The sequence below is a fragment of the Mytilus edulis genome, chromosome 1 (genome assembly GCF_963676685.1).
Source record: "Mytilus edulis chromosome 1, xbMytEdul2.2, whole genome shotgun sequence".
NCBI classification, from domain to species: Eukaryota; Metazoa; Mollusca; class Bivalvia; order Mytilida; family Mytilidae; genus Mytilus; species Mytilus edulis.
The window spans coordinates 47,427,769-47,450,941 of record NC_092344.1 but is presented as its reverse complement, the minus strand read 5'-3'; the positions used below and the strand labels follow the sequence as shown (position 1 = coordinate 47,450,941).

Sequence of the window (23,173 nt, the reverse complement as noted above, 5' to 3'; positions counted from 1 at the left end):
AAATGCATAGTGAACTTAAATATTACATACTTATAAAGTTACAAAATGCATAGTGAGCTTAAAAATTGCATACTTATTGAGCTATCAACATTCATAGGAAGCTTAAAAATTCCATATCCATCAAGATACAATTAACATATGCATATAATCTTTATCCTTTACAGGGACAAATAGAGTCAAAAGAAACATTTATACATAATTTAGAGGCACAGCTATCACAAAGGTACTTTGAAAATGATATATACATGTATTATCTGGTATTACAACAACCATTGAAAAAAGATTTGTAAAGATTATCAAAATAAGGAGATTATAAATCAGTTAAGAATTAGAAAAAGACAAAGTTCTCATCGAAAAAGAAAGAAATTAAATTGCATATATACATATGAGGAAGATAGTTTTATTGATAAAAATTCACCAAAAGTATTCTTCAATTTTGAAGTCTAGCTATAAACCTATTTACACTTTTGATATTTAGCTGAATTTTGCCCCCGAATAACCTTAGATCTCCTCCAAATAACCTTCTGACGTCAAGCAACAATCACCTTTTAATTGTGACGTCAGATGTTTTGAATTGTTGTGTCAAAGTTTACAGGAATCTGTGTAATGTTACTTAAAGGCTGACAAATGTGCTTACAAGTGTAATGTGTCTATTATAAGGATGAAATAACAAAAACAAAAATTACGGAGTATGCCGTCAGTGTTTTTCATTTTCTAAGGTTTTTGTATACCTATGGTGAAAGTCATAGCAGTTTGGACATAAATTGTACTTTTTTCCTAATGATAAGATTCTGCTGAATAAATATTATTTATCAATGACTACCTTTTCTTGTCTATCAGTAATCAGTTTCTGTTTTGTTCTGTTTCAGTGAAAAGTATGAGTTTGATGTTTTGTATAAAAAAAATACCAATTCCAACTATATGCACCTCGAGCTCGCACCTCCAGGAATACAAATGTATATTCAAATTACCCAACACTAAAATAGCTCCTAGCTGTTGCTGCACTTAATCTACAACTACAGCACATAACACGGATATTTAATTTCATGGTTTTGCGGAAATCTGCATACAAACCTAAAGAAAATATTTCATTCGCTGAACATTTAATTTCATGGTTACCGGTAAGCTGTACCCACAAAATCCACGAAAATTGGTATCCAACAAATAATACTGTTTCTACAGTAGATGATTGTCACTTGATACTGTTTAAATTGTGTCAAATTTATTTTCTGTTTTTTTTTTATATTCTTTCAAATAATTCTTACCAATCCAGGCATTACGTAACATAATAAAGAATTGTTTGTATTGTTAGAAGTATTTTTGTTACTTTACTTTTTATTACTACTTAGGCCAGGAGCAGAGGATGTGATGGTTCTGAAGCAGGAACTAATATCAGTACAAACATTGATGGATAATTTGTCTCTGGAGAAAGAGAAGGAGAAAGATGCTATTGAGAAACTTTATAACGAACTCAAAACTAAAAACAGTTTGTAAGCAAAAGATCTTAATTGAAATTAGTACACATTAATATATTCTTGTCTCTAAAAATGTAAGTCTAGTTTAAAGTTCAAAGATTTTTTTTCTTAATTTTAGTAGTGAAATGTTTTGAATTTCTTTGCAATTCCAAGTTTGGCCATCAGAAATAATTTCTGCTGAATGTTTTGTTAAGGATATGCGCTTGAAGTGTTTTTAAATTTTTGTCAGATTTTCAGAATCCTATTGTTTTATCCATTTGAATGCCTTAAAAAAAATTGCCCAATGACCCCCATTTTTCTTTTAATATATCTTTTACATGTATAACTAAACCATCTGTAAAAGTTGTATAAAATCTTTGTTATTTTTTAATATTTTTTTAGAACTTAAACTTGTCAATGATAAAGCTATGAAAAATAAAAAATTTTTCCCAAAAAGTTTCAATGGCTAATATCTAGAAAACAAGAACATTGACTTTAATATATTTTTTCGCTATTTTAGTTCCTTTATTTATCCCCCAGCAATATATACTAGAGTTATGAAAAGCTTGTTATTTTGAAACTGAGTAACGAACTTCTTTAATAGCAGTTTTTGTCCATATAATTTGCTACTTAGTTTGTATTTTTTGCAGAAAAGGAAGCCGGAGCAGTAAAATTTTGTTTCAATGGATTTTAGCAAGGGGCATTAATAAACTTGTAATGCACAGCTGCTTAATGATACAAAATCCCTTATTCTGCACATCTGCCTTTTCCCAATTACACATGCCCATAAAAAAATATTGAAATGAATTTTCAAAGTACAGAAAACATCAACATTGCAGGGTTTCCCCTGGGTCAATTATTTTTTTCGCCACCTCTTTCGCCAAAACAATATATTTTTCGCCACTTTATTATTTTTTTCGCCAAGTAACATAAATATATTTTTCCTGTTGTGCCCTTTTGTACTAAGAAGTAATTTTTACAACAAAACAAAAGCTTTTATCTCATGAAATTGATCCCTCATTTCATGTGTAGTCATTAAATTGAAGGGTTACTCTCATTCGAGGGGTTGTTCCCAGCCTTTTGGATAGATTTTTTCATAACGACAGTTTTCTTTTCTTGACCATCGTATATGAAAAAGTTGAGACGTACAACTATGCTTGAATCACGTGCATGTGTCACTCAAACGACTTTATTAAAGTCAAAGGATAAAAGAATTAAAGTTTTAAATCGGAAATTTTTCTTGCTTTTGAACAATTTTCGTCACAACAACAGCTTTCTTTTCAAAACTATCTTTAAAGGGAGAGATGTCAAAAGTTTGCTTCAAACACGTGCGTCGCAAAGATGTAAATAAATTCTGTATGTGACATTTATAGCAGAAGCCATTTGACCATATCATTTTGTGAAACAATTCAATCAACACCTTTATTAATTAGTCCTTTATTGTCGATAGCTATAAAATGCAATCAGCTGATTATTGATTTTCTGTCTAAATCTTAATGAGGTCAAGGTGAATTCCGAGTATTGTCTGATCGGGTAAAGTCCGAGAAACTCGAAAAAAAGTAAATAAACAAGATGGAGGAAAATAAATCGGTTTATATATTTCTTTCGCCAAATTCTTTCGCAAATGACGAATTTTTATCGCCACAATTATTATTTTTTCGCAAATTGCGAAAATGGCGACCGCCAGCGGAAACCCTGACATTGTAATGAAATATTTATATGAAATGCTATTAATTTATAATTATGCTGTGTTATGGACATATACTGTAAAAGCAGAAATTTTCGTGGGGGATTTAATTTCGTGGATAAGAACTATCCACAAAATTAAAACCCCAACGAAAATTTAACTGTAGATTTACATTATTTTATGATGTGACTAAATCCTATTGACATTATATAGTTGTTGAATCCCCACGAACTTATTTTTGAATACAAAACCACGAAATTTTAACCCCACGAAAATTAATGTTTATACAGTATATATATATATGAAATGATGTTTTATTTTGGCCTGTAAAAACTTGTGAATAAGAATGTTTTTTTACACTAAACTCTATTTAGATCAGTCTAGGACATAGGCCATATGTGTTCACCAATTTTATTGCAACTTTTTCATTACAATCGGAGTTGAGCTATTTAGAAGTTGCTACGTAAAAGTGTTCTCGTGAACAATATTGTTTCAATACAAACTTGTAGATGTTAACAATTAAAAGGAGAGAAACAACTATATCATTCATTTATTCCAAATCTTGAGTTTTACAAAAAAAAGTCTGTAAAACTATGTTTTTAAGATAAGATTTATTCATTGTGGCCAATTGGTCATATGCTGTTTCAATTTAACAGACACGAAATGTGGTTACATTGAATGTAATTTTTATGTAAGAAGCTAAACTAGTTTCATAGTATCAGCAGATTGTATTTACTTTTGTCTTATAGTACTGAAGAAAAACTCAAACAGTTAGAAGCTCAGATATCAGAGTCACCAAAAGTGGAAGAAGTACAGAGGTAACACTTATCATTTAATTTAGCATTTTCTGCTATGAGAAAACCTTCTTACAAAACATTCATCCTAAACATGCATGAAATATTTGGCACTGGATGTTTTAAAAGCAACTAACAATTAATCTAACACAACACAATTATATGCGAAAATTCTACTGTCTTATTTCTTTTTAAAGTAATAGATCAATTTAAATGGCTTATTGCTATTGCTGTTTATTACTGTAAACCAGTTGTTCTTTATTACAAGGAAAATAATTATAATTCTAGGGTTGAATTTTTAAGATAGGTTTGTTTTAGGGAAAAAGGTGATTTTTCATTGAATTAAAATTCTGGATGAAAGTGAAAACCAGAACTAATTTGACTGACTTTGTACTGTGTTAAGGTAGCACAATACATAGATTTCATAACTCCAACTCCCAAGTTTTAAAATGCTGTAACTTTCTTAATAATGCTTGAAAATTAATAAAAGTGGTAGTTTTGGTTAGCTAACAGATTATTCTTTCAAATTAATGCAATGTTGGTATTGTGCAACAACTATGTAACCAATTAAATGTTAACTGTATCTAAAATGTTTTTCACCAAATTTCCACTTTCAAATGAAATTAGCTTCTGCATAGGTATCCCTAGAGGGTTGATTTTATTATATGTTGTTTCTATGGACATGATCTACAAAAGGGTGTCTCAGATTTCAGATAGAATGTATAGAACAAATTTTACAACTGATCAAACATTATCTTCTTTTATGTGGTTAGGGTGTTTACACTAATTAGAGATTTATGAGAGAATGGAATACCATAAGGAAAATTTGAGACAACCTTTTGAAGCCCATGATGTGTTGATTAAGATTTCGTTAAAATTTTCTGTATAGCTAAAGAGATGATAGAGCTAAATTCATTCAAGTGAACTGACCTAGATTTTGCCACTAATTACATAATAATTGATTACATAATGATTGCATAATAAAAATATTGCAACCATTTAAAAGATTAATCTTTTATCTATCTATATATTCCGCTTTTAATATTGTCTATGCATTCATAAGAAAGTTACAGCATTTTAAAGGTTAGTGATTGGAAGTAAAAAAATATTTGTATTGTGCTACCTTAAGTTGCATAAGTTCTTTAATTGTTTTTTGTTTGGGTTGTTGTCTCTTTGACACATTCCCCATTTCCATTCTCAATTTTATTCAATATAAAAAAGATGATGCGGTATGATTGCCAATGAGACAACTCACCACAAGAGACCATATGACACAGAAACTATAGGTCACCATACAGTCTTCAACAATGGGCAAAGCCCATACCATTTAGGGCTTACCATATGTTACTAGTGCAGGCTCATTGTCAAAATCATATAATGGCCTTTAAAAGTATATTTAGATTGTAATTTTTTTGTTTGATAGATGTATGATAAATATTTCAACATATCTCTTTTTAATATATGTATGTTGTAAGATATGTTTCAAAAGAAGAAACATTGTAATTTGTTTTATTTGACTTTAGATTACAGTCTTCCTTTGAAGAAAAGGCAAATTCATTCACACAACTTCAAACGGATTTAAAACAAACACAGGAAGAACTTAATCAACTCAAGACACTACATGAAAAGATGTCATACGAGAAAGACAATGTAGAAAAAGAACTGAAATCAAAGTCAGAGGAGTCTGGTAAACTTCAAAATAACCTTGATAAAAGAGTTTTAGAGATTGAGAACCTACAGAAAGAGGTCAAGGCCAAAACAGATCAGTACACAGAACTACAGTCAAATATTATGAAGGTAGTTTGCTTTCATTGATTAATATTAAGTGATATCATTAGAGTAATTTGAAATTATCTTATAAAGACATGGGATTAAGTTACAAAACAGTTTTTGAGGGAAATTTATTACAATTTACAATTATTACAATAAGTGTTAAAAAATATGATTTATTTTAATCATGGAAATCTTTGATTATCACTACAGAACACCCAATAGATATAAGAAGATATGGTACGAGTGCCAATGAGACAACTTTCCATCCAAGTAAAAATTTATAAAAGTAAACCATTATAGGTCAATGTATGGACTTCAACACGGAGCCTTGGCCCACACCAAACAGCAAGCTATAAAGTGCCCGAAAAATTACTAGTGTAAAACCATTCAAACGGGAAAACCAAATGTCTAACCTATATAAATACACCCAAGCATCCATATCAGAGTGTGTATTCAGAGTGAGTGTCTGAATCTGTTGTTTAAACAGCAATTAATGATAATTGATAGGTTCAGTATTTACACACTTCTAATCAATATTTTGTAGCTATTGTCACTTTCAAGAGATAAATAGTTATCTCTGTATTTTGATTTTTCACCACTGGAATATAAAGGCAAATCAGTGTTTTCCTTTTTTCACTAAAGAAAGGTGGGCGTTTTAAAAAAATCACTTGCAACCGGGTGGTTTTTTTTAAATGTCCACCCGTTTTTTTTTTTTAATTTACTGTGGGTGGGGGTCACAAAAATAAAGATTAGTATAATATTCACATTTAATGGAGTTGAACAAACATAAATATTGATGTCTTCTTTTGAAACATATCTTACAACATACATATATTAAAAAGAGATATGTTGAAATATTTATCATACATCTATCAAACAAAAAAATTACAATCTAAATATACTTTTAAAGGCCATTATATGATTTTGACAATGAGCCTGCACTAGTAACATATGGTAAGCCCTAAATGGTATGGGCTTTGCCCATTGTTGAAGACTGTATGGTGACCTATAGTTTCTGTGTCATATGGTCTCTTGTGGTGAGTTGTCTCATTGGCAATCATACCGCATCATCTTTATGTAGTCATATTAATTGTCAAATATTCTTTGATTTGATGTTTTTTCAACAATTTATCTCTTTTCTCTCTTCTCTCATTTACAATTGATGTCCTGTTTCTTGCTTTTGTGCCATATTTTTGGCCCATAGAACAGTAGTATCCTTCCTCTGTGACTATAAGCCATTTGAAGTCTTGCTCATATTTGTCTTCACTTGCGTGTCTTTTCCGTTGTTTGGTTGATTTTTGTTCAATTTCCACAACTTCAACATTACTATCAATTTTATTTAACTTATTTGGTCTAGTATTTTCTTTATCATCATCGCCATCTGCCTTTCTTGTACACCGATTGATAAATGTCATAAATGAAAACATTGAAATTTGACGATTGGACGCCATCTTTGTCAATGAAAACAAATCAGCGAGGCGCGATTAGTATTCAAACCGAAAAAATCCGAAATTTGAAAAAAAAAGCCGACCACCTCCTCAAATCGAAAGGTGGTCGGCACACCCGGCTTAACTGCCGAATGGAAAACACTGGGCAAATGTAATAAATGGAGCTTGAACTTATTAGATCAACATACCATTCATTATCTACAATCATTTTTAGATATGGATTTCTCTTGAACTTTCGAGTTTCAAACACATCATTACATATTCCTGGATGTTTGATTCCATGGTTTTGCTTAAGTCTGCAGACATTCCTATTGAAAAATTTTACTTGGTTGGACATCAAATTCCTGTATTTTTCCATTCACTGCATTGTTCAAAATAAAAGTTTTGATTTACCAATGTAATCCACTAAGTTTGGTATCCAATGACTAATAATAAAACCATAGTACATGTTTTTTTGGAGTTTCTAGTTTCAGTCAAATTATTTATAAGTTTTCTTCCTTTCAGGGCCAAGAAAGTTCATCTATTGTCCAGAAACAGTTGACAGAAAGAGTTGAAGAAATTGCTCAGTTAAAAGTTGACATGACGAAAAGAGATTCAGAAATAGTGCAACTTACACAACTAGCTGAAACCCGAGCTAATCAAATCTCAAACTTAGAGGAAGATTTAGATGTTAAAGAAAAGGACATTATTGAATTGAAATCAGAAATAGACAGCACTAGTGAAGAAGTAAAAAAGTTGCAAAAACAAATGGAAGATAGAAGTTCACAATTTGGAAATGTGAATTCTGAATTACAGAAGAAGGAACAAGAAATGGAGGCTGTCAAAGATGAACTTAAGATGAAAGTAGAAAAAATAAGTGAGATACAAACTGAATTAGACAACTCGTTATCTGAAGTCACAAATTTGAAGCAAAGCATTGAAGAAAAAGATAAAGAAATTGTTGAAATGAAGTCAGAAGTTGAAACTGTAAGTTATGATCGCTTGTCACCAACACATCATATATATTAAAAGTAATGTTAATGCAATTGAATTAGAAAACTTGTCCAGTTTGGTTGAATTTGGAAAAAAAGTATACTGTTCTCACATAGATATTTTTATAATTGATTACAAATACAAATATGGGGTCAGGGTTTGGGCTTTAGGTTTTACATTATAATGTGTAAAAATAAGCGTTATTAACTAATTTTCTTGCAACTGCTGAGTTGAATTTGAATTTTATTGTGCAACTTAAATATCTGGTTCTATATAAGTTGATCTGTTAGTTTTAGATGCCTTTACCCTTTAATAACTTGAGTTCATTCTATCCAATTTTTATTTTAACACCTGTTAATTTGAGTAGAATTCTTTAACTCTAAACAAATGTAAGGTTTCCATTGTAAGAAATAAAAATCTCAATATGAATAAAACATTTGTATTTATGTTTTTTGTCATTATTTTACTTTTGAATTTAGATACAAAAAAGAGTTGAAGAGAAGGACAGTTTTATAGAAGACATAGAGAAACAACTGGGAGGATCTAAATCTGAGTCAGTAGCTTTGTTACATCAGAAAGAACAACAGTATAATGAACTAAAACTGGAACTGGAAAAAGTAGGTGTTATTTGGACATATTTTCTCAGAGTAATAGCCATTACATACTAATTTGAAAATTAAGAAAGAAAATTGGGTCATATCGAGACTAACTTAAGTGACTAAACACAAAAAAATGAGTATAAATTATGACTGAGTTGCATTTGATTATTGTAATATTAAAAATATCTCTCAGCAAAAACAGCAATACAATGCAAGATGATTTAAATATCAGAAGTCATAACAGTTGTTTAATAAAATTGGCCTCAGTATATAATCTATATAACGCATTAGAAAACTTTTAGATAACTCAATGCAATATGTTTTTAGGTTCAGTCAAATAATGATACAAAAATATCGCAGATAGAAGATCTTCAGAAACAGCTTACAGATTTACAACAACACTATCAAACAGAGGTAACAAGGATTTCTTTATGTTTCAAAAAGTCGTGAGTGCTAAGGACTATGAGTTCTATCAAGTTCAAAACAAAGACTTTAATATTGGTATGTGTTGCTGTCTGCTAAACATACATTATCAAAAGGGTAGGAGGAAAGACTTTTTGGCTCAGTTATAATTGACGCCATACCAAAGCTTTTTGTATTATTTGTAATTCTTCAAGCTACTCTTCCAATTTTTTCAACAGTGAAACTTGGTACATTTACAATTATTGAAACAAACATATAAAAGAATTATTTAAAATGAAATTCATAATATTACTATGTGAGGTGTGGAATTGACCCATGATGCTACATGCCCAAACTGTGTATTTGATGATTGATACATATCAGCATGTAAATTTCTAAAATGAAAGCAACATCAACATAGAAATATGAAGATAATAATATTGATTTCATTTTAATACAGTGCAGCTCCAGTGAAGAATTAAGATCTGCTATTTTAGAAAAAGAAAACTTACTTGAAGAAGAAACAAGAAAAATACAATCAAGGTATGATTATTGTTTGTAAAAATAGTGCATCTACAATTCAAGTGGTCAAATAACTATTTTTGTCTTTGGTAAACTTTTAAAAAAAAAATAACTAATTATCATACCTAATTAAGCCAATATATCGGAAGCACATGCTTTAATTTGATGACAATACCAAAGAATAGTTACAGTCTTTAAGTACATGTATTCCAACAATTTCTAATTCAATATGATTTAAAGGGTTTTTCAAATTATATTATTTCCTGAAATAGCTTGTGAAGAAAAAAGCTGAAAAATAAAGGAATATTTGATGAATAGTTTTTTCAGGGATAAAGATGAACTTCAACAAAGTTTTAAATGACACCCTTTTCATAATTTGATCTGATCTTAGGTACAATCAACTGTTATTTTAAAAAGGATCTTATCCAAAAAATGTTTCCTTAAATTATTTTAGCCAGTAATGCACCCTTTGACTGAAACACTTGACTAAAATTTCAATGAATTTACTTTTTAAATACTTTTTCAGAGATGAGAGAATATCTAGTTTAGAAGAACAGATGTCTTCAGTGAAAGAGGAGGCAACAAGAATGGAGACTGAAAGGACAAATTTATTAGCAAAGGTAAATCAAATTTTTTTTACTAAATGTAAATCATACAAACTTAAAACTAAATGCAAATCATACAATCTTTATTACTAAATGTAAATTATACAAATGTATTACTAAATGTAAATCATACAAACTTTATTACTGCAAATCATACAAACTATTACTAAATGTAAATCATACAAACTTTATTACTAAATGTAAATCATACAAACTGTTTTACTAAATGTAAATCATACAAACTATTACTAAATGTAAATCATACAAACTTTATTACTAAAAGTAAACTAAACAAACTTTATTAGAATATGCTGATTAATAAAATCAATATTTTTCTTGAGAACTCTATGTATTGAATTTTTTGTACATATGAAACTTTTATTTTCAGATAGAGGCTGGGGAAGGTATTGAAACAGCAATTAACCAGCTTAATCAAGAAAAGGTAAGTATGATATGCAAATTAGGAATTTTATAACCACATTTTGATACTGTGGATTCATTTATTTTTCGTGAGTACCTTATTTCTTGGATTGAGTAAAATTTTCATTTTCCTGGATATTTGATTTCATGGTTTTGCAAAATTATGAGAAAAAAAAGTGATTGGTTTTGATGAGAACTAGATGAATATTTGTAAAATGTCTATTATAAAACAGAATAAAGGAAAACTAAAATTCTGGTTTTAATTAAAGAGTCTTGTTTAATTTGTAGACAATATTGCAAGAAAAGATTTCCCAGTTAGAAAGTTCAGCCACTGTACAAGAAAAAGAATCATCTGAAAAGCAGGAAAAACTCCATAAGCAGCTTCAAGAGGTTAAAGGACATCTGAAAAATTCTCAAGACAAGGTGGAGAAATTAAAGGGATCTTTGTCTGAGAAAGCTGAGAAAATAACACAGCTACAGCAAAAATCTGCCCAGTTAGAGGTGGATGTTCAGTCAAAAGTAAGAAAAACTTAAGGTGGTACATAACACTACAGGGAGATAACTCTGTAAAAATCTGCCCAGTTAGAGGTGGATGTTCAGTCAAAAGTAAGAAAAACTTAAGGTGGTACATAACACTACAGGGAGATAACTCTGTAAAATCAGCCTAGTTAGAGGTGGATGTTCAATCAAAAGTAAGAAAAACTTAAGGTGGTACATAACACTACAGGGAGATAACTCTGTAAAATCAGCCCAGTTAGAGGTGGATGTTCAGTCAAAAGTAAGAAAAGCTTAAGGTGGTACATACCACTACAGGGAGATAACTCTGTAAAATCAGCCTAGTTAGAGGTGGATGTTCAATCAAAAGTAAGAAAAACTTATGGTGGTACATAACACTACAGGGAGATAACTCTGTAAAATCAGCCTAGTTAGAGGTGGATGTTCAATCAAAAGTAAGAAAAACTTAAGGTGGTACATAACACTACAGGGAGATAACTCTGTAAAATCAGCCTAGTTAGAGGTGGATGTTCAGTCAAAAGTAAGAAAAACTTAAGGTGGTACATAACACTACAGGGAGATAACTCTGTAAAATCAGCCCAGTTAGAGGTGGATGTTCAGTCAAAAGTAAGAAAAGCTTAAGGTGGTACATACCACTACAGGGAGATAACTCTGTAAAATCAGCCTAGTTAGAGGTGGATGTTCAATCAAAAGTAAGAAAAACTTATGGTGGTACATAACACTACAGGGAGATAACTCTGTAAAATCAGCCCAGTTAGAGGTGGATGTTCAATCAAAAGTAAGATTGACTTTTTGATTGCTATGAATTGACTGTTTTGGATAAGGGGAATGTCTGAATTCCCATATCAATTGAAAAAAATCTAAATTCATGAAGATCTTTGATATGTTCTAAGAAATTGTTTCTAGATATTGCAAATAAAATCAAAATGTTTAATCTTCATATGATTTTCATGACAAGCGCCAATTAATTTTTCACACTATTTTTAAGGAAAACATGAAATTTTCTTATCTTTTCTTTTTAATTGGATATATGAATTTTAGATTAATATTAAATCATTTTCAGTGAAAATTCTACCCAAGAGATTGAACAGGGGGAAAATGGTATTTAACTAAATAAATGTTCAAATAAACTATTAATGATTGTTTAGTAAGATAAATTGTAAAATGGACATTTTAACAAATAATTGTCATCTATCATCAGGTTCATTTAGATTTGGAGGTAGGCTATATTTTATGTACTGTTCTTATCATCACACTTAAAGTTTTTCATATGCTTATTTTGATTTGGTGACAATCCTTGCCTTAAATTGAAATTAATTCCATATGAATAATTTGAAATGATTTCAGCTTAGTGAGAAAACAAGAGACATTTTCGCCATTATTTTATTTTTTTATTTGTGGATGTCCTTGCTTTTCCTGTATTTTATATAATTTTTCATAGTGTAAATATTGCTTGTTGTGTTGTTTAAAACACAACTGTTATAGGATATGGGGAAGGTTGGGTTATTAGTGTAACAATTAACAAGAGTTTTACAGTTTTACAAGACAAATAAATGTTAATTTAACATGTTTTGATGAAACTTATTAATGTCAAGCTTTACATTATAGTCTGACTGAGAAAACACGAGCTGTTTCCTATTCCTTATGTTTTAGAACATGGATTAGTTCAACAAAAAGTTTTTGACCAGTCCTATAACTGTTGTCAAAATTTACTTTGAAACATTTCTTGATTATCCTGATATTTTAATATTAATTGTTATTATTATTATTTATGTTAGATCATAAAAACATATGAAACATTTTAATTTCCTTTTTTCTATAAACAATTGTAGACAGAATTACTTCTGGCAGCAGAATCAGCTAAAACTAGTCAAAGGGCAGATTTAGAAAATCATATAAAAACAGCTCAGAATATGGTTGAGGAGAAAACTAATGAATTATCTAAAGTGAAACAACAGTGGCAGCAGGTAACACACTTTAAGAATACTGTGGATACTTTTATTTCCATTGGTATCAATTTTATGGATTGAGGAAAACTTGCATTTTCAGGGATATTGTGGATGCATTATTATTCGTTGGATACCAATTTTCGTGGATTTCGTGGACACAGTCAAACCACGAAATTAGATATTCAAGGAATGATAATTTTTCTATAGGTTTGTATGCAGACTTCAGCAAAACCACGAAATTAAATATCCACGAATTTGCAAGTTTTTCTTAATCCACGAAAATTGGTACCAACGAAAATAAATGAATCCACAGTATTTGATTTTATGGTTTTGATAATGTCTGTATATAAGCATATTCTTATTTGTTGAACATTTAAGTGTGTGGTTCATGAAACCCACAAACATTGGTATTCAACAAATATTAAATCAATCCATAGTAAACTGTTAAAACTTGTACTGAATAATGCATTTAAAACGGATTAAGTTCTGAAGTTTAGGAGGGCCAAAAAAAGATTTTTTGAACCACATTTATACCTTAGAAATAACTAGTATGAATAAAAGGAGATGTTACCATCAGATCTAAAGGTTTGAAACATTTATATAAAAGACTTGTCAGTTAAATATCTTTTTTCATCCATTTTCAATGAATTTTGACGTATTTGAAATTATAGAATTATATTATTTGTATGATTTAACAAATTCAAATCATAATACTTGAAACAAATATTATAGCCTAGTAATATAGGGTTATTGCATGAATATTGGGGAATATTGTCCTGAGTAGAATTTTATATTGCACGAGCTTGCGAGTGCAATATATGTTCTACGAGGGACAATATTCTCCAATATTCATGCAATAACGCTTTTATTGTATAGCAATATAATATTTGAAAGTAAAAAAATGGTTTAAACTAAGATTTTGTCGTTGATGATGTCATGAATTTTGAAGATTTATTGCACTAGTGCAATATTGGAATTTATTGCACGCTAACTTTTGGTTACTTTCTGTGGAAAATATTGTATTGCTATGCAATAATAAATAATATGAATGAAAGGATTTTGTAAAGCTATTACTATTCTGTTTCTCAATTTCAGACTTTATCTGACCTTACAACTAAAAAAGAGAAGATAACATCATTGGAAGGAACTATCAAAGAACATCAAGACAAGATAACACAACTTACACAACAAAATACAGCTTTAGAACGACAAATAACAGAAAAGGTCAGAACAGCATTTTTGCCTGATTGTTATACAAAATTCAGCAACTACAAATATGATTATATTTTCTGTAAATTCATCAAAAGGGGATGAGCATTGTACTCTTTATTTTATACAAATAAAGAGGCTTAACTCATCTTTTGATATAATGAGCATTTAGGGTTAAAGTTTAGATTGGTACATGAACATTTTGTTATTTAGAACAAGCTAGGGCAGTTCTACCAAAGAAACCATATTTTTTATCTACAAACCATGAAATAATCTACTACTTTTTAGGAACATAACAAGCAAGTTGGTAGACTTATTTCATGGTGGTAATTTGATAATGTATACTTTATTGTTAAAACAATAATTTGGATGATTTATGCATTACCTTAGTTATTTGTGAATTGTGGATTTATGATTCATGAAAATTGTAGAATGATAGAATTGAAAAGACAGAAAATGAGCTGAAGGAGACAAAATCTACACTAACCACAACAAAGAAAACGTTAGAGGAGATAAAACAGAAATTAGAACAAAAAGAACAAGAATCAGAAACAGTAAGTCAGTCAGTCAGTGTATGTTTGTCAAAATATTTTTTGCCCCATGCCATAGCAGAAAGGGCTTTAAGTTTTACTCTTGTCTGTCTGTATGTAGGTTTGTCCGTCCGTCTGTCCATCCATCTCTATGTCCCAAAGTTGGTTTCTGTTCTCTAACCAGTTTGCCTCAACCAAATATTATGAAACTTATACACAATGCTTATTACCACAAAACACAGATCAAGTTTGAATTCTGGTGTGTCATCTTAACTGTTCTAGAGTCATGCCCCTTTACAAACACAAAAAAATGCAGAATTTTCCGTTTCCGTTCTCTAACTTTAGTTTGCCTCAACCAAATGCTAAGAAACTTGCTCAATCACAAAACCCAGATCAAGTACAAATTTGGGTAGGATCACTTTTACTGTTCTTCAGTTATGACCCTTAATAAATCAAAATAATATGCAAGCGGGGGCATCTTCTGTATTCCATGGACACATTCCCAATTAATTTTTTATCAATGAGAATGTACAATTGAATTAAATGTTGTGAAAAAATGTGCTGCTTAATTGGAAAAATGTCATGTTGTTAGTATGTTGTAATTATGATAACTTTACAAATTTTGCTAATAAGAATTCTTTTTATATCGAAGACTTACATATTATTTTTCAGACAAAAAAGAATCTAACTACAGAAATAAGTAAGCTGAATGCAGTGGTAGAGAAAAAAGCCAAAGAAAACAAAAAACTGACAGAACAAAATGAATCATTGGTAAATATTTGTAGATACATATGATATTGATAAATGTTTTATTATAAAACATAATAATTTTGACTAAGATGTTTATGTTGAACGTTAATGACATCATTAATTTGAAGTTTGAATGACTGATACATTGTATTGATATTTAAAAGATGAAGGGGTTGAAGCACTGTAAAGTTCAGTTTCAATGGCTACTTTAATTTGTCTGTAATAGTAAAGGTATAATTTGTATACATGTTTATGTATTATTTGTATTACATTGTTGTTAGGTTGTAATAAACAGAATGGTTTATCCACATCTTCAGTTAAGCTTTTACTGATGTTATTGAAAGTCTTAACATCTTAAATATACATACATGTAGTTCATTTTCTGTATTATTAGTATGTCAATACTGAGGTTGTGAAATTTAACCCTGTACATTGCATATGTGTTTGCCTTAATGTTAATTGACTAGAATTGTCAGTTTTCCTGCTGAAGGGTTGTAGGTTCTCTCTGGGTACTCTGGCTTCCTTTACCAAAATTAAACTTACCACAACGATATAGCCAATCAAACAATTATCAACAAAAAAAATGTTCGGTTCACATAGCAGAGGATTCAGAGATTGAAACTCATCATTTTACTTGTAAAATTTGTTGATGGTCAAATCTCATTCGTTTTTTTTCAAAAAGTTTTCTTTGAATATTTTATTTTGTTATATTTGCGATTAAGCTATTGAAAAAGATATCAAAACCTTTCCTAGTTTTATTTTGACTCTGTATTTCAGGTGACTGAAGGCAAAAAGAAAGAGATACAGATTACTGAGTTATCACAGGAAGTAGTCAATACTAAGAAATCACTGTCAGATACCAAATTGGCACTTGATACCAAAGCTTCAGAATTTAATCAGGTAAATACGGATTTGTTTTTTTATGCCCCATATATGGGCATTATGTTTTCTGGTCTGTCTGTACGTCCGTTTGCTTGCCTGTCCGTCCGTCTGTCTCTCTCCAGGTTAAAGTTTTTGGTCAAGGTAGTTTTTGATGAAGTTTAAGTCCAATCAACATGTTCCCTATGATATGATCTTTCTTATTTCAATGCCAAATTACAAATTTTACCCCATTTTTACAGTCCACTAAACATAGAAGAAGATAATGCGGATTGGGCACCTGTGTACTATGGACACATTCTTGTTTTTCTCCAAACTTTAATGAACTTTTTGGGGTGTGCCAGCTGTTTTGGTGAGGCTTTCTGCTTGGTCACAGTTTTGGATTGAAACTTAAGCAACACATTATAGATTGAAAACATTTATACAGCTGAAAAATAGCAATAGAATACATGTTTTATTTTGTCCCTCCAAGTATTCTAGTATTTTCAACCCTAGAAGTACAAGACAGATCATATGTTTATGTGATTTGTTTTTATTTTATTCAAAAATGTTATCGTTGGGTAGCATCTGTTTCAGGAGTGTATCAATGAAGAGTGTATGAATAGCAGATTTTTTTCACGATTACTGGCATGTAAATATACAATATAAGGTCAATGTCATAAAAATATAACATTTTTGTATGAGGCTGAGAAACTGGGGAAGGATGAGGTTCTACTGAGCCCTCCCCCAGTTTTGCACAGAGTACAAAAAAAGTTTATATATTTTTATAACATATTAATATTGTTTTAATACTGCAGTTTAAACTAATACATTGATAGCTTTAATTGTAACACAAATTTCAAACTTCTTTCCATCCCTTAATGAACCCCTAACTGTGGAGAAAGTGTTCCATGATGAAATTGACATTATACAAAATATAGCTGTGTTACTATATTTAGGAAACAAACACAACTAGTTGCAGTATAATATGGACTGAATGGCAATACACATGACTCATTGTTTCCAATTTGTTATAAGTAAAAAAAAAACAGAAATACTTGAAACTTATTATATTACTAACCAATCAATAATTTTGTTTTATATCTCACTGTCGCTCTGATTTTCTTCTAACCAAGGGAGATCATTAGGTTTAAATTATAGCTGACAGTCAAAATCCTGATTCTTGAATAGAATTTGTAGAAATGGTCATGAAAATTGAGTCCTTTTCGCGATAGGCACCATCTTAATGAGTACTGTTTGAACTAATGTTATCGGACTTCAAGAAAGCCATATACTCTTGTTTGTTAATGAAAAAAATATTTTGAACACAAATTTGTTAGTAAAATTATACTCCTCACTTTTCTTGGTACTTACTACCAGGATTTGTAAAGGTTGTATAGAAAAAAACACAGTAATTATAAGGCTTTGTAGCATTGGAAATGCTTGTCTAACAATACCTTGGAAAATTATCATTAGAAAAGATTTCACATATTAGCCTTTTTTTGCAATTAGAAATTTCGGCTGATGTGTCCCTGAATTTATGGTATCAAACTTTTTTTTTTTATATACAATAGATATGTATCATAATGGCATTGTATTTTAATGGTTAAAGAAATACTGATAGTTAAGTTACTTCACTCATACAGTTAACATTGAATAGAAATGTGTGTAGGTTTGTAGAAAAAAAACCAACAGGGGATAGAAAAAACGTGGTGGAAAATACCAAGTGGATGTTCAAAACTATAAAAGATTGAGAGAATCTGACAATGTTATGGCTAAATAAAAAAAATAACAAAAAGACAAATATGTCCACAAAACCTTACATAGAAAGCTTAATATATATATTACCAAACCAAAATCTGTCTTATTTATATTCCATAGGCTCAAGCAGATCACCAAAAGGAAGTGACATCATTGAAGAAAGAAACAGAATCTTATCAACAAAAGTCATCTTCAACAGAACAACAACTGAACAATCAGGTAAAACAATAAAACTTTAATAACAGATTTTGTATCCCAGTCATATTTGTAGTATCATTCATGTCTTTGAATGTAACTGACTTTGTTTATTCTTTCCATTTCTATTGTGCAGAATTTATTTTCAGTATGTTGAGGCAAGGGCAATTTGCATTCACTGTGTTTACCTTGTGAGCTTTGAGATAGACAACGCAGAGTACAGGTTAAGTACAAAGCAGTTCTTATACTGAAATCTATTAAAACAAAAACAATTGTTACTGTACTGATGTACAAATACAATGGTACCATTTCATGATAAATAACAAGAAATGTGGGATGAACATCCATAATACAGCAACACAACAATACAAGATTACCAGAAAAAAAATAATACAGAGGTTAGCATGAAACTATCAACAATGGTAAACCAATCAATTTCCACTTTTCTGACTTGTTACGGAGTAATTTTTCATCCTACTCCTGGCAGCTGCATCTCTAATAGAATAAAACCAGTACATTTACTAGACAAAAACGTAATAGTTACCTCTCATTCTAAGTGAGCAGAAAACCACCAAAGAAGTCTCATTTGCTTGTCTTTCTTTAACACCGATACAAGATAAACCTAAAAAAAATAAATTAAATAAGGGATTTATTTGGTAGAGAAAATCTACATCTTTAAAAAGAGATTATGTGATGTCTGTAATAATTTGCCATTTGCTTTCAAGTCAAACAGTGCTATAGAGTTGCACTGAACTAATTTAAAATTTTCATTATTTTTTTATTCCTCAGTTAAAGGAAGTCATGGAACAAAAACAAAATATTACAGTTGAAAAGGAAAAGCTACAAGCATTGTCAACAGAATTGCAGAATAAATTAGCTGAGAGGGAAGAAGAACTCAAATCTACTGTACAGAGATTACAGACTGAAAAGGTAAATATGTCTGTCTGTATGCCCTGTTAAGGATAGTTAAGGGCATTGTGTTTCTTGGTCTGTGCATCCATTCTTCTTTTGGCAAGTTCAGTATCAAATTTAAAAAAATAGTTTTAGGTAGTTTACCATTGAGTTTTTGTCACATCAACTTGAAACTATGTACGCATGTTCATTATGATGTGAACTTTTTAAAATATTTTTCGAAGTAGTGTTTTGACTCAATTTCCTCAGTTCACTGAATATGGAAATGTGATAGTGTAAGTATGACATGGTGTTCTATATATAAATATTCTTGTTATAGATATGCTTTTCTGACAAGCTATGTATCATCCACCTCCACATTTCTATTTAAATTTATTTTCAACCATTAAATCATTCTTATGATAAAGTGTCACAGTTCCTCATTTTATTAGTAAAGTAATTGTAATTTAATTGATTACATTTTAAAGTAATTGACCCCATCCCTGCCCTCAGCTACCTATAAATATTTTTTGAAGACTTTACAAACAACTGCTGTCTAAACTTACTGATGACAACATATTTATTTATAAACAAACATAAAAACAATGGCTTGTGGTGATCAGGAATAACACCACTAAGTCATAGCCCCATGTAAAATTCTGCAATTTCAAACATTCATAGGTTTTTTTATTGTTCAAATAAAGTGACAATCATTTCATGTCAGAACAATACTTTATCCTGATTTGTGATTGAAAAATCAACATACCTTTAATTGCATACTGTAAACCAACTTATTTTCACGACTTTCACGAGTGGAAAAATAATGCGAATAATAATCGTCGCAAAAAAGTAAAACTTGAATCTTTCGTTAATAAATTTCAACATGTAAATTATAAAATCATGAATTTTATAAGCCACAAAATGGACTAGAATGAGTAAAACGCAAAATAAAGTATCTGCAAAAATAATTTGGTTTACAGTATTAGAGTGCTCTGGTTCCAAGAAGTTGGGTAGTAAACAGGTATTTCTTATCTGAGGCAACTGGGCAAATATGCACTCCTATTTTAATTTCATATATTTCTTTATTGTTTAAGAGAAACTTCTAACAAGGGTTCTTTAAGCTATCATTTGATACCAAAAGTATCCAAATATTTTACTCATTGACATAGTTACAGCTATGCATATGAACTATTTTGTTTAGAATATGAATCACTATCACTTTGAGACAGGGTGGAATAATTGGTTCTGTACCATAAAGTAAAGTTTCTTAAAGGAAAATGTTTGTCAAAGTGCTCAATTTTTTTTCATTTCGAGCTCACATGGCGTCCGTCATCCGTCGTTGTCATCATCGTCGTCGTTAACGTTCTACATTTTGATCTTCTTCTAGAGAACCACTAAATAGAATGAAACCAAACATGGCATGAATGTTCCTTATGAGGTGCTGACCAAGTGTTGTTACTTTGTAGCTGATCCATCATTGAAGATGGCCGCCAGCAGGGGACATAGTTTAACATAGGACCCTATGAGAAATACATACAAATGTCTTCTTTTAGAACCACTGAATGGAATGAAACCAAACATAGCAGGAATGTTCCTTATGAGGTGCTGACCAAGTGTTGTTACTTTGTAGCCAATCCATTATCCAAGATGGCTGCCAGTGGGGGACTTAGTTTAACATAGGACCCTATGGGAAATACATACAAATGTCTTCTTTTAGAGAACCACAAAATGGAATGCAATATTAGACCAACTTTGGCCTCAATTTTTATTTAAGTATCTGTTATGATTTTCATCTTTTTTTATGTGATTTCATAAACCCTCTAGTTATTATCAAACTTAAATATTAACAAACTTGAATTTGATAACAAATATTTCTGTAAACTTGTGAGTCAGAAATATCACCTTTGATTTTTGCTGTTTGAATAATACTTCCACAATCAATTAAGTAGGGCTTATGTCTGAATTCGAAGTTGACTAGTAAAATATTTTTGTTTCATTAAAAAAAATTGAATAATAAAGCAATCATTTTGTCGACTGGTTTTTCGGAAAAAGTGAACTGATTGTGTACATTATAAGAAGCTGTTAATTGTTTTTTGCATGCATGGCTATTGATGTTTATCCGCAAATTTTACATTTTATTCTTTGAACTTACTGCCAAACATTTGTTATGATTGTCTACAGGACTTGATACTCGAAAATATTAGGCAATGACGTGATGTATCAGTACAGCAACGTCTTTTGCAATGTTTGTCAGCTTTTATTATCGATGAAATACATGCGACTTCATTCATACAAACGAACTACTATCATGACGTTTTGTACCCATTAATTCATTTTATTCCATATTCTGCCTAAGAAAACATTTTGTTAAAGCAAATTGCAGGTGAAAAAAATTATGGCATTTTATTTTTTTTGATACTGACCTCATCAGCTCTAATATCAGCTTGCCCGCTTGATAAAGTCAGTATCAAACACAAAAACGCCAATGTATATGTATCATGTTATAATGAGACTGGCATGATTTTGATCTGGCCTACATACTGTATGTTTTATTCTTCAGTCAGAGGCCAATGATTCTTTTGAGAGAAGTAAGAATGAATTAAATGACAAGATAACATCACTGACTTCCCAGATAGATGAACTGAACACACAGTTACAGAATGAAAAGGTGAGAGATAAATAATTATGGTTTTTGTTGTTGATAATTTACACCAGAGACTGTGCTGAACAATTTTCTTACAAAAATCTATTCAATTTATCAAACTTTTGAATACATATTTAGGTTTATATTTTTTTTTTAAAAGGTCAAATGTATCTGGGATGAAGTTATGGTGTCTTTTTGGGGAATTTTTTACATTATTACCAACAGTTAAGATATAAGGGTCTTCTAAGACAGTAAAAAAATATCTCTGGAAAGCATTAACTGTTAAATTTTGAAAGATCTAAAAAAAAAAAAAAAAAAAATAGATTTGAAAATTATGCAGTGTGAGATTGACCTAGCATTACTTATCAATACAGATTTGATGAATTTCTTGAAACATAAAATTAAAAATGCAAGAAATAAATAATGCAATGACATTTTTTTGTTAGTATTAAATTCAGTGAAATGATGAAGATCATGTATTACTAAAACCCATCATTATGTCAACTGGAATCAAGTTGTTTGGGTTTTTTGTTTAGTTAGGTTGCTGTCACATCAACACTTACCAAATATCTCATATTTTCATATATTACAATACAGTAATTGTTTTTATGCCCCATTTATTGGCATTATGTTTTCTGGTCTGTGCGTTCATCCGTCCGTTCGTCCTGCTTCAGGTTGAAGTCCAATCAACTTGAAACTTAGTACACATATTCTCTATGATATGATCTTTCTTAATTTAATGCCAAATTAGAGATTTTCCCCCATTTTCACCATCCACTGAACATAGAAAATGATAGTGCGGATGGGGCATTCGTGTACTGGGGAGTGACACATTTTTGTTTTTTTACTGCCAATGACAACAATTATATTACAACAATCAGGAAAAAAAATCTTTTTTTTTACTGTTAATGACAACAATTATATTATGACAATCAGAAAATAAAATCTATTTCCTTTCTCAGGATACTTTGACTGCTACAATGGGCTCAGAGAATACAATGAAATCTCAAGTAAGTAAGGAATTATTACAATGGGCTCAGAGAATACAATGAAATCTCAAGTAAGTATGGAATTATTACAATGGGCTCAGAGAATACAATGAAATCTCAAGTAAGTAAGGAATTATTACAATGGGCTCAGAGAATACAATGAAATCTCAAGTAAGTAAGGAATTATTACAATGGGCTCGGAGAA

The 23,173-nt window shown here is 30.3% G+C and overlaps 1 protein-coding gene across 8 annotated transcripts in view; it reads left to right on the top strand.

The window, feature by feature from the left end:
* The window catches only part of LOC139484108 (early endosome antigen 1-like), a 62,442-nt gene that overhangs the window by 9,851 nt on the left and 29,418 nt on the right, over positions 1–23,173 (top strand). For all 8 annotated transcript variants that reach the window (XM_071267847.1, XM_071267859.1, XM_071267884.1 and 5 more), the window contains 20 exons: positions 165–223; positions 1,350–1,490; positions 3,891–3,959; positions 5,459–5,732; positions 7,661–8,122; positions 8,608–8,745; positions 9,055–9,141; positions 9,590–9,672; positions 10,178–10,271; positions 10,645–10,698; positions 10,965–11,195; positions 13,025–13,159; positions 14,237–14,365; positions 14,782–14,904; positions 15,553–15,651; positions 16,408–16,530; positions 18,370–18,468; positions 19,234–19,374; positions 21,896–22,003; positions 22,942–22,989. In XM_071267847.1, coding sequence (XP_071123948.1) covers positions 165–223; positions 1,350–1,490; positions 3,891–3,959; positions 5,459–5,732; positions 7,661–8,122; positions 8,608–8,745; positions 9,055–9,141; positions 9,590–9,672; positions 10,178–10,271; positions 10,645–10,698; positions 10,965–11,195; positions 13,025–13,159; positions 14,237–14,365; positions 14,782–14,904; positions 15,553–15,651; positions 16,408–16,530; positions 18,370–18,468; positions 19,234–19,374; positions 21,896–22,003; positions 22,942–22,989 — 2,697 coding nt within the window. The remainder of the gene's footprint in view (positions 1–164; positions 224–1,349; positions 1,491–3,890; positions 3,960–5,458; positions 5,733–7,660; positions 8,123–8,607; positions 8,746–9,054; positions 9,142–9,589; positions 9,673–10,177; positions 10,272–10,644; positions 10,699–10,964; positions 11,196–13,024; positions 13,160–14,236; positions 14,366–14,781; positions 14,905–15,552; positions 15,652–16,407; positions 16,531–18,369; positions 18,469–19,233; positions 19,375–21,895; positions 22,004–22,941; positions 22,990–23,173) is intronic.